This window comes from Lepisma saccharinum, chromosome 29, assembly GCF_977018435.1.
Source record: "Lepisma saccharinum chromosome 29, izLepSacc3.1, whole genome shotgun sequence".
NCBI classification, from domain to species: Eukaryota; Metazoa; Arthropoda; class Insecta; order Zygentoma; family Lepismatidae; genus Lepisma; species Lepisma saccharinum.
Genome location: NC_139257.1, coordinates 15159559 through 15172864, shown reverse-complemented (window position 1 = coordinate 15172864; position 13306 = coordinate 15159559). Strand labels below are relative to the sequence as shown.

Here is a 13306-nt window from a genome sequence, read left to right as displayed (position 1 = left end):
ATCAATAAAATTATCAATATGGAGCATTGAGAGGTTACTTGCATAAAAAATATTTAGAAAAGTAAAGTAGATGTGCATTTGTCACCTAACAAAAAAGGAAAGTGGCAAGCCTCAAACTTTATAAGGTCATGAAATTTAAACCATGGAGTCTATTCTCTAATCTTACCATCAGTGCCCAAAGTGGAGGGGGAGGGGGATATGGAGCTAACCCCAGCTAGGAAAAAATATGCAAAGCACACCCTCCCCCCACTGTCCTATAGTCAAACATAGGAGTATCCCCCAGATACCCAAGGCTCATGCAAACATCCTTCCAGCTAACATTTTCCACTTCGAGCACTGCTTACCTTAGCAATGACTGAAAGTGTGACACCACTCACACACATTTGCTTTCCAGGATGTCTACAATATTGGAAAAACAAAATTCTATGACTATACCAAGTTTTCCAGACAAAGAACCAAAATTTTCCAGACCAGGATATTATTAAAATTCATGTATTTAATAATGTGTATAAGATCACTAAATGAAGGGGTCCAAGGTTCAATATCTGGTGAAGAAGGAGATTTTATTGCAGGAAATCGATAGAAGGTTGGGGATGAACAAACAGTTTTTTCAAACTGTTTCAAGTTCTATGCTCAACTCATTTCTTTTGTTGAGCCATTCTACACAATTTTGTGGGAGAATTAACAATATCACATAACTGTAGTGAATAATAAGTAATGCAAGTTCGAAACTCAAATAGTATATGCATAATTGAACTTAAAACTGCAGTTATCCGAAAAAATAATTAATAATAAATCCTAGCACAATTTTGAAGCATTTGGCATAATTTCAGTATTTAAGCAACACTTTTTATTATCCTCAATCCACACGACTGGGAGAGGGGACAAAATCGAAATTCCTGCAAAATCTAAAATATCGTCAAAACTTTTTTCGTTGGATTTTATAGGTTCACATTAAAATATTTCATAGTTCAAGGGGGCAAGGGTCTGCACCTAACATTCAAAATGCAATATATAGTACAAGCGATATGTGTGACTGTAATTGAATGAATTTTTCAAACCTTTCTCGGTTTACCATAATTTCTTCCTACACTTCAAAAAAGCTGCGAGTCATCACTGTATCACATACATCGCATACAATGAAATACAATATATGTACACATGAAATATAGTAAAATATAGTGAAACAGTGGCGAAGATACAGTACAAGCAATGCAAGCACTGCTTGCACTATTAAAATAGTATTTAATGTATTTAATGTTGAGTGCCTTATTTAGTTTCTATCGCACTCGATTTCGCGAAATTTTACGGCCGCAAACTCTCTCAGCAGCCCGTTGGCAAGCACCAAACTCTCTGCTTGCAGCCACTGCGCGGGAAACCAACGCTTCTGAAGTATCATTTGGCGAAGGGTAGATGCTGGTGAAGGTACGGTCCCCAAACCACTAATAAAAGCTCTGCTTTTCGGAGCTTTTCGGCTTCTCGAAAACAGCCGAGCCAAGCAGACAGCAGACACTACTAGCAGAAAGCATATAAGTGTTAACACGATATCGAAGATGGATATTTGCTTTATTATAAACACAGAATTATTGAAATAAATCATTATAACTGTTCCAATTCCACGTAAACATACTTTAAAGCATTACTTTAACTTTCACGATTTGTAAAACGTGCAGATAAACATGTTGTCCCCGGCGCTGGAGAGCACTGGAATCTGCAGAACAGCTGGCTATTGTCCGCCTCACACTCTCTCATCTCAAATTGCAACGCCACGCCAGTGTTGACAACTACTACCAAATAATTTACACGATATTTTTCGTGAGTTTCCATACAAACAAATTCAATAAACTGATGTTTTTTCGATAACACTTATGTCAAGAAAGCAATGAAACACTCTTCTGAGACCTGCAAATAGCAAAAACGTTAAGTCCTAAATGCTATCAAACTCAAAATACTATTTTTATTAATATGATACATAGTCAAAAAAAAGAACCGGCGTATTTTATTCCTGTTCTAATGGCTTATTATTCCAATGCTTCATATAATTTTAAGCTTCAAGTCAGTTATTTTATTCTACCGTGAACAATAATTTTTACAACGAAGTTGGTATCACTTTTCTGTTAGTTTCGGAGCTTTTCGGAACATTTTCCATTTGTGTGGGAAGAACGAGTGGTTCAAGTAAGAGTTCTCTTTTGTTTGGTGTGCTGAGAATTTACCAAAACAAACATGGATATTTCAAATTGTGTACGGGAAACTGTAAGTAATAGCAAGTTATATCAATAACGTGACCAAGAATTTGAACTAACAAGCATGGCTGTTGAGAGAGGAGTTGGGGATTATTATTATTATTATTATTATTTAAAATGCCCTTTCTCTCCTAGAAAAACTGGGACAACAACCCCCTCTCCCACTCTTTCGGAGTACTGCATTGCTTGCCTTTCCCTTAAGACCAAGCTTCGCCACTGTAGTGAAATATAGTCTAATACATTTTAGCTAAACATCAAACTTACAATCCCATTTAACCAAGTACAGGGTGCATCACGGGAAAAGGATGGTTTTCAAATGCAGATCTCGAAGCAGGTAGAGGGGGTAGAGATGAAAGTAGGGTGGCATTGAACTCGCTCGGCCATACCATTTTCAGCATGGTTTGGATAGGCTCGGCTGGGCTCGGCACGGGGTCACAGCAGTACATGCGATGTCAGCTGCACTCATCATAAAGATGGCATCTTCATTGACCTGCTTTATTTTACTTTGCTTTTTGTGTCACTTTTCACTAATTTGCGAAGAGGGATGAGTAATGATATGATGAAATTGATGAATGGACACTCACAAACATCCATACCCAGACAGGGATTTGAACCAGGGACCCCTGTCATTGTAGCGCGATGTGCTAACCACTCTGTCATGGGGGCTGGCAGACAGTTATTGTTCGTCTTATTGTTTCTGACGATTTAAACATAAAGAAACATAACAAGCAGCCTTATTTTTCTCGTCGAAATTCCCTCTCGCTGAATGTTAACAAATGGATGCAACAGGTGGGTGGCACCACCCAACATGGCAGTCGCTGCAAGCAGTGGCTTGCCCGAGGGTGGGGGTTACAACCCCTCCCTCCCGGCAACGTACTCCTAAAAAAATAATAAGGTAGGAAAAGATGGCGAAATAAGAGCTGACTACCAGATAAAGTGTACATAACCCCTCCCTTTCGAAAATCTTGACCACCCAATAGCCGCAAGCTAATTTGGCTTCAGGTGACATCACATACGCTCTCTCTATTCCTTCGCCAAGCCAAACCGATCCGAATCGTGCCAAAAATGGCATGGCCGAGCGAGTCCAATGCCATCCTACTTTCATCTCTACCCCCTCTCCCTGCTTTGAGATCCCCATTTGAAAACCATCCATTTACCGTGACACACCCTTTATTTAGAACATTCACTTCACATGTTAAAAGTAATAACGAGAAGGGAAACTAAACAGTAATTGACTGTTGGGCATCAAGTGAAAGCTTTTACATAATACTTGCCATGTAATGACTAATGGTAAACAAAGAATTCATCATAAAAAATGTAGCATAAATAATACATAATGATAGTAACATTTAATAATATATGTATTAATCCTGATATCAACCAAGCACAAAACTGCAACAAGAAAGTAATAAATGCCAGTAGCTATTTGCTGTAGCAATTTCTATTGGAAAATAGTTCAAAACATGGCCCCTTTTCCTCGAATATATGCAATTCCTACTATAACTATCCACAATATTCAGTATATTAAACTGAAGTATAGTTTATTGACAACAAATTTAAAACTTCAAACTTTTCTTTAATCTAAAAACCTACTTCTAGAGGACTACTACACAAAAGTGTTGGTTTTTCCAGTAAATTCCTGGCATTTCCAGGATTTCCAGATTGGTAGACACCCTGGCTTGCTGTGGCATTGCACAGTCAGGGTTTAGAAATTATCTGCTCTCTATTTTGTTCATACACAATGGCCATTTGGTGAACAATCACATTTCCTTTCCCAGATTGATAATGTTAATCGAATGGTACATGCAGGAGGCCTTTTCGATTGACATCATAATACCTTGCATCAAGTGTATTGCTACTATGGCATCATCAGGAAAAGAAATTCTTCTAGACGACCTTCGAAGCCAAGGGACTACAAAACTTTTAGTGAGTAAGTAATTTCACTTCTATTTTGAACGATATTGTTAGTAACAAAATACATCTCTATGCTGTGTACATGATTATGTTCTAAAACAGCTAGGGCACACCAAGGGGAGGGGGATTATGGGGATATTAATTTTCCCAGTGTTTGAGTAGAAAAAAATAAGATAAGATAAGATACGATTTATTTCCATCCACTTGATCATATGAGTACAAATAGCACTATGATATGAGATAGGTCAATTACATGTGTAATTTTGAGTACAAAGGAATTAACACATACTTAAGCATATTAAAAAGTATAAAGAGTATAAAATAAAATTACATGTATAATTTTGAGTACAAAGGAATTAACACATACCCTCGAATGTATGTGGGTCCCCTCCCCAAAATGTGGGGAGGCTTCAGAATTTTCTACTGCCACAGTTACACACAATTCAAATTACCGTATTTGCTGGTGCATATAATGCACCTTTTTTCTTTAAAAATAGGTCTGAAAAGCAGGGTGCATTATACACATTGACAGTCAATTTTTTATTACCTTCATTTTGGGAACCTTTCTATGTTCTGAATTACATGATTTCTTTCTTGCAGGGTGTGACAATTAAAATGTATTCTTTCCTAGTTAGATTTGGTACGTTATTTGTTGACATGCATATTACTTTATATTTGAAATACTGTAAATTCATTATACATTCAGTGATAAAGCTTTTTCTTAAAAAATGTTGATGGAAAATGGGGTGTATCTTATATGCCGGTGTGTCTTATATGCTGGCAAATAATGTATGTCATTAACGTATATTTATTACATGTTATGCAACATGGTATAACTAACAGTTCCAGGCTTTCCATCCTTTTTACAAAAAATTGACATTTTTGGGTAGGAGGCACAACTCTGTTGCCTTCCCACCACAATCAATGGCATATGCAGGAGGGAGTTCATGGTGCTCCAAGCCCCTCTTAAATTTTGAGAAATAAAAATTTTCAAGTGAAAGTAGTGTAGTGAATAACTTGGGAAAAAATGTTATATAAATGCACCCTCATCCCCACCCCTCTTAAAATGTCTCCCAAGAAGCTGTGGACAAAGTCTGTGAGCAGAGATGGCTCCTACCAGGAATAAAAGGTTTTATCTTTTGTTTGTTGCATCTTCAATGCAAATACAACTGCGATAGAAATAAAAGACGTTACTGGGTGCATCCCCGAATGCATAATCATTGAAATAATCACAGCAAGATCTCTGGAAGGCAGTTCTTATACCCTTCCAACTTGCTCTTTACTGTCCATTTGGTGAAGGGCAGTTTCCAAGAAAGCAACATCTCAATTACAATTTTTACTCTTTTCCATGTAACCTTCAAAAGAATCGCCGGCTTTGTCCTGAAGGGAAAGGGGGGGGGGGAATTTAACGAAACAACTTCTTCCTTGACACAGGTGAAATTTATGACTGGAGGTCTGCATCTTTTTCATAGCGAGCAGTCGTTGGTCTGGTTTAACTGCCGATTTGTCGAGGGGGAACTCTCAGTGGTCTTTCGGAAAAATGTGTCATGCCGGACCATGTGTTCAGCTGTGCAATTCACCCACGTTGAATTCTGGTGCTGACAATATCGATTTCGGAGAACACACAGATTTTATCGATGCATGTGCAATGTTCTGAGACATTGAGACTATAGTACTGCATAAAACAGGCTGGCATGTAAGGGTTAATGTTTAAATAATTTCTTATAATTTAATTTCATGATTAAAATGTGGCACAACTAATTTTCTACTCTCTTTCTCTAAGGATTCTCAAAGCAAATCTTAAGCAAACCAATTCTGTCAGCAAACCATCAGAGGCTATTAACACTTAATTTCTACACACTCGAAATTTTGGGAAGAAACAATCCACAGCAACAAGAACTGTTTGGAGAGTTGGGTGTAAATGTGATGCTTGATGTCATGAAACATTTTACATCCTGCAGGCAAGATGATGCTCCAATGGACCCCTGGTTTGTAATTTATTATTACTCAACATTTTCATTAAATAACATTGCAGTATTATAGGAATTAAGCAAAATAATATCTTCTTGAATACTGTTAAACATATGATCATATTTTTTTTAGAGAAGACAGTGAATACAGTGAAAACACAGGTAAAAGTCTAAACATATGACAATAGGTGTAACTCGGCAGGGGCAAGGAGGGGTCCCCAAAAGTTACAGGTTTGTTAAACTTTAAAGTTAGATGACCTGAGGAGCAAAGTACCTAATAAAGAGTAATATTTGTGATTTCAGAAATGTCACAGTTATTTAGAAAATAATCCTAGACGCTGTATTTATTGAATGGAAAACTTTTCAAGTCTCTTGCCCCAAGTTTCAGTGTACCCCCTCAAAATTAGGCCCAGTTTGATTCTGTTCCCCTCAAAATTAGGCCTAATTTGATTCTGCTCCCCTCAAAATTAGGCCCAGTTTGATTCTGCTCCCCTCAAAATTAGGCCTAGTTTGATTCTGCTCCACTCAAAATTAGACCCAGTTTGATTCAGCTCCCCTCAAAATTAGGCCCAGTTTGATTCTGCTCCCCTCAAAATTAGGCCCAGTTTGATTCTGCTCCCCTCAAAATTAGGCCGTTTGATTCTGCTCCCCTCAAAATTAGGCCTAGTTTGATTCTGCTCCACTCAAAATTAGGCCCAGTTTGATTCTGCTCCCCTCAAAATTAGGCCCAGTTTGATTCTGCTCCCCTCAAAATTAGGCCGTTTGATTCTGCTCCCCTCAAAAGTAGGTCCAGTTTGATTCTATTCCACTCAAAATTAGGCGAGTTTGATTCTGCCCCTCAAAATTAGGCCTAGTTTGATTATGCTCCCCTCAAAATTAGGCCTAGTTTGATTCTGCTCCACTCAAAATTAGGCCCAGTTTGATTCTGCTCCCCTCAAAATTAGGCTGTTTGATTCTCCTCCCCTCAAAATTAGGTCCAGTTTGATTCTATACCACTCAAAATTAGGCCAGTTTGATTCTGCCCCTCAAAATTACACCCATTTTATTCTGCCCCCCTTAAAATTAGGCCCAGTTTGAATCTGCCCTAAAAAGTAGGCTGTTTGATTTTGCCCACTCAAAATTAGGTCCCAAGTTACGCCCATGCATATGACTACATTATCCCTCAAAAAAATGTTTTACAAATATTATTTTGGCATTGTCTACTGCTTTTATCCATACTTACTCTAACACTACATTTCAAAAGAGCACCTCTTCTCTTGTCCTAGGAAAACTAATTTATTCTTGCCAGTGATGGGAATCGAACACAAGACAGTTGATTGATTGAGTTGGTGTTTGGAGTCCACTTTATGCACAGTAAGGCTAATCAGGACTTGACCTACAGTTTAAAGTGGGATCCGAACCACTATGTGCCTCCACCAGGTATTGAACCCGGGACCCCTTGATTACAAGGCGACAACGCTTCCATTTGCCATCGGGGAGGCTGAACGAACATAAGACTTTTACTGCAAATGCAGGAGGCCATGGAGTAATTGGCTAGCTCGCTGGATTTTTAGTAACATCACAACTGTCATAGGTTCGATCCCCACCACCGGCTAAAAGACAAGAGAAGAGGTGTTCTCTTGAAACTTAGTGTTAGAATAACTATAGATAAAAGCATTAGACCAAAGGTTTTCTGCTCAATAGATCAATTTATTCTGAACTCAAAAGAAGATTTAAATTTCTAGAACTTTTAATGTGTGCAATACTATTATCTCCATACTCACCCTATGTATTTATTATAGATATATAGGCTTGTTTATGCTATTCTTGTATTGAGTTTTATATTTAGATATATATGCTATTCTTGTATTATGTCTTATATTTGTATGTTTATACTATTCTTGTATTGTTTTATATTTGTATATTTATACTATTCTTGTATTATATTTTATATTTGTATGTTTATACTATTCTTGTATTAGGTTTTATATTTGTACCAATGATGACATCTATTGCATTATTTTAATGCTTAGTGATGAATAAACATATTGATATTGATAATATCCAATTAACAATGCATGCTAATAAAAACCATTGTCACTAACATTCAGAGAATTAATATTTCTTTTGAATGGAAAGTTAAGTACTATCAAAATGCACCTAGTTTGGCTGCAGCATGTTGCTTATATTCTTGGTCCCTGGTTTGATACTCAGTGGAAGTTTTAGACCCAGCATTGTAAGGACAATCGGAGGAGTATTGGGAAAAGAAGAAATATCAGGCTCTGGTCTAGAATGCCAAACAGAGACAAAGGGACTTGAGGTGCTGACCCATCACCCAAAGAAAAGCTTCTTTGAAGTTCTATGCCTTCAAAGGAGCTGCGATGATCTAGTTGGTAGATCACCTGAGTGCCATGCAGGAGACCTGCATTCGATTCCTAGGATGGGGGATCTAAGGTCGGATTTTGACCAGCCTTGTCTCAGCATTAAGCAGCTCTGGGGCTCACCCAACCTCAATGAAATGGTTACCTGGTGGGTAACCCTGTGTGGGGGAGGGGGTAAATGCAGGCAGAGCATGGTGCTGATCACATCACAAAATGGCCAAGATTGAAGGATGTGTGAGGCCCTACCCTCACATCCCACTTGGTACACAGTGCACGGGGAACTTTACCTTCACTACACAGAGTTTAATATAGTTTACCTTCTTGCTACATTGTTCAACTTTTATCGGCACTATGCAAAACCACTTTCACAGACTTTAAGGCTAATATTTAAATGTGTTTCATTCCTAAAGGATGGTTATATGTGCAGGAGATTGCTTATGGGAGTGCGTTGCTTGGCACAAGAAAAATTGCAAGACCTTTTGCAAGAAGAGTGGCGTATATTGCCTTCTAGATTTCATTGAGGTATGCTATGTTAGCTCTAGTGTTAGTTGCGTTTGTCATTAGGGATACTAATGAATGTAGTTCACTGAAATCTTCACTAGACACTTTTATCCCATATGCATGTTAGGTTATCATTCTTCAATTACAATGTAATTTTCAAATTACATATTGAATATATGTACGAGGGACATTCCGAAAGTAAGTTTCGTCATTTTGTTCACAGGGAAGCTGTATTACAAAGTGAGAAAACACATTGCCATAACAAAGACAATCTTTCCTGAATTCACGACGAGAGGAGCAAGAGCAGAGGAGCGATGGCGCATGCGCAGAGTACCGAAGCATAGAGATGAGCAGCAGACCGACGTGCCTGAGCTCATTTGAGTGCAAACCAGTATGGCAGAAAGATGTGTGCTGGAAACATGTGCTGTCGTGCGCTATGAATTGGTGCGTGGGACTAGTGTTTCAGATATTCATCGACACTTACAGAAAGTCTATGGAGACGATGTCATGTCCCGTCAGATGGTTGGGTACTGGTGTTCAATGTTCAATGAAGGAAGGCTGTGTGTGGAAGATGAAGACCGATTTTGGCCCCCTCCACATCCACGTCTGCAACAAAAGTCGACAGAGTACAGGAAATGGTGTTAGCCAACAGGCGCGTAACTGTATCTGAAGTTGCATCCACATTGGGTGTTGGATGTGCTGAAGCCCAACACATGATTCACGACTTGTTGGGCAATGATTTTTACCAGGAGGTTTCTTGAAATTGATTTCACGGTACGACAAATGTATCAATGTTGGTGGGGACTATGTGGAAAAATAGCCAAAAGATCGTATTTTGTTATGACATTGTATTCTTCAAATTTGTTCAGTTTGTAATAAAGCTTCCCTCTGAAAAAAAAAAATGACGAAACTTACTTTTGAACGCCCCTCGTAATGTAGTGGAACACCGATTACATGCATCAAAATTTCAGTGTAGACCCAGCATTAGGACATTTTGGGTGGGTTCTACTTGAAAGCAATAGTAGGGAATTCTGGTCTCAAACGAAGGTAAATTAAATATCCAGGAACATACAATTGACATTCCAATATATTTTCTGTTTTTTTTTTTCATATTATTTTTTAACATAAAATAGTTTTTCTTGTATGTACATATTGCTTGCATTGTAGAATTATTTCTCCTGTAGTTTCCAGTTCTTACAAGCACATAAACATAATTTGTGCTGTTACGTTTTGAGAGAACACACACTCCCTTCATCAGACATTTATTTTTAGTTTGAAAAATGTTATAGTTATTTGTCAACTTCATTTAAAAAATAATAATAATAAATTGCTTGTTTCACAGTTGAATTGTAATGTTCGAACAATGTAATATTATTCACAAGATTCACTGTATAACTGCATCTTTATGCTTTGGGAAATTCATTCCAGTGTTATAACTGTAACATTATTCAAACTAAAAATAAATGTCTGATGAAGAGAGCGCGTGTTCTCCCGAAACGTGACAGCTCAAATTATGTTTATGTACTTGTAAGAACCGTAAACTACAAGAGAAATAATTATAAAATAGTTTCAAGAGATCAATACAAAACCTGCTACCATTTGCAAATCATATCCAAGAACTGTTATCTAATAGCGATAATTTATTTCGCATAGGATGCAACATTTGAAATCAAGACGGTATTTCTTGGCTGTCTCATAGACATATGTGAAGATAATGAGACGAACTTACACCTCAGAACTTGGCACGGCAAGAAAGGAACGAGCCTCTTAACAGTTCTAGCAAATGCTTGGAGAGAAGAAGAGAGTAGAACTCAGGTACTCAGGACATCTGAAGGTTGTATCCTAGGTACGTTGACAATGAAAACCATTTCTAGCTTTAACAAGTACCATCAGACTAGAGGATATTATTCTGTATTGGCCAAGTAGGATTCAAAAATTAATTTTGCAACTGCAAGCCAAATATGCATGTGTTAATGCCTGAAATGTGTCAGCGTGCAATGCAACTTGGACATTACCCATTGTATCTAGTGCTTAAAACTATACTCATTCTAACACTACGAGAGAGCATCTCTTCTCTCGTCTTTAGGTGAAATGTATTTTGCCAGGGGTGTGATTTTAATCAATGACAGACGTGTGATTTATACTACAAATCCGTTCCTCTAACCCAGTGTTCCGCAACCTTTTTTTACTCATGGCACACCCCAGACGGGCCTAGACTCAACACGCACACACCAAAATGCGAAGGAAAAAGGAAAAGAGCAATAAAGTTTAAGAAGCGCCGACAAACTGGCACAAAACAGCCAGCCGTGCACAAAAGATGCAGTGTTACAAACAAAGAACTCGCTTGAATAGCTCTGTTGTATGACTGGTGCGGGCCGCTAAAAGGCTTGCTAAAAGTCTTACGTGGCTTTCTTTGTGGTGAACACAAAGCTTGCTGCCTATAACCCATCAAACCAGCCCAATATTACAGGCGAGAATACATATAAGATGAGCAAACTATGACAATATTGAGTAAATAAATTACATTTAATTTCTATGAAAATATAACAGTTATCAGCAAGAATAAACAAGCACCTTCTTACTTAAAATCGACAATTAATTTCTTACAATATTACAATAGTAGGTAAAAGTTCGCGTCACACCTTTCACTTTGTGACGGAACACTAGTGTGCCAAGGCACACCGGTTGCGGAACACTGCTCTAACCAACTATTCCACGGCGTTCCATAGGGATTCTGTACTAATTTATGCTACTATTTGTAATTCATGTAGAACTCAAGCACATAAATCCCCTCTCATCAAATATGACAAATAGTAGCATAAATGGAGCAAAAATCAGTACAGAATTCCTGGGGAAGGGGGAGAAGAGTTGGTTAGAGCAACAGATTTGTAGTAAAATTCACACATCTGCCATAGATTAAAATCACACCCCTGGCAAAATAAGAGGTGGTTTCTCGAAACGTAGTGTAATAAGCAGAGCCTGGATTTGTATGTAATTACATATTCTATTCCTTTCTACATACATACATTGAACAGGAAAATGGCAAGGAATTATATAACTGACATGATTTTGCATAAGTTTTATGTTACATATTTGCCAGAATATTACATATTTTACATATTTGTTAATTGACTTTACATAAAACGACATATTTCGGTAATTTTTCCTATCTTCATCCTTTTTCCTATATTTCCTATCTCTGAAACATGATGAAGAAAATTTGTAGCTCATGTGATGTCATGTTTACTAATCGATGAGATGCTTAAAGTTTACTGTCACCTAAAATTGACTGCCAAGTCCAAAGACAGACAAAAGTAAAAAGTAAAGTGTTGCCCTGTGCATAGCACCATGCCATTAAGACAGACAAAAAAAATAATTAAAAATACGGAAACTGTCATATATCAAAATATGCTGGAGTTTCTCACCCCCACTTCTGAACAACTTATGTTCTTAAAATTATGTTGGATATGTTCAAATAAAGAGCACAAAGACTATGTTCTAATAATGAGGATATCAAAAATGAAGAAGAAAGGCTTTTTAATATAGCAAAAAAAATGGCTTTCACACTAACAGAATAAACCAAATCAAAAAACAAGTCGCAGGAAAACTAAAGGAAAAGAGAAATAGATGAAAAATCTGTTGAAAAGAAATTTGTGTGATTCCATTCCACAAGGGATTCTCACATAAAATGGCAAATTTTTTTTGAAGTTTTAATTTCAAAATTGTTTTTAAATCACCAAGAAGTTTGGAATGTACATTTAATGAATTCAAAATGAGAAACTCTCTACCAGATGTGGAAACCACAGGAATATATAATATAAGTTGTTCATGTTCAAAGGATTATGTGGGACAAACAGCAAGGAAAATGGCAATAAGATGGCACGAACACGATTTGGACATTATAAATCTAAACCCAAGAACAGGTCAAGAACATATCATCGAAGAGAAGCATTTGATTAAAAAGAGAAGGGTTTTAAAAAGATTAATGGGAAACACAGAGTTGAATGTCTGGGAAGCTTCGTTCATTGCAGAAGAACACTGTAATAAATAAAATAATGAAAATGGTAACATAGATCCAGTATGGAGTTTTCTTTTTCACAAATGGAGTAAGCCACCATCTTTAATTTAATGTAACAGAAAACATCAACAGACTTTGTGAAAACAATGATGAATTTGAATTACCTGATGATATTTGGGATTCATAATTTTAAAAAAATCTGAAATAAAAATAAAACAGACTGCTTTTTTCACAGTTAAGTTGCTATATTACAACAATGTAACATTGACAACATCCATTATATAACGGATTCTTTTTGTT

General features: G+C 37.1%; 1 protein-coding gene across 2 annotated transcripts in view; it reads left to right on the top strand.

Moving 5' to 3' along the window:
* The window catches only part of LOC145981293 (cilia- and flagella-associated protein 69-like), a 52740-nt gene that overhangs the window by 20288 nt on the left and 19146 nt on the right, over positions 1-13306 (top strand). For both annotated transcript variants that reach the window (XM_083114477.1, XM_083114476.1), the window contains exons 8-11: positions 4022-4173; positions 5941-6145; positions 8898-9009; positions 10642-10834. In XM_083114477.1, the coding sequence (XP_082970603.1) occupies positions 4022-4173; positions 5941-6145; positions 8898-9009; positions 10642-10834 (662 nt within the window). The remainder of the gene's footprint in view (positions 1-4021; positions 4174-5940; positions 6146-8897; positions 9010-10641; positions 10835-13306) is intronic.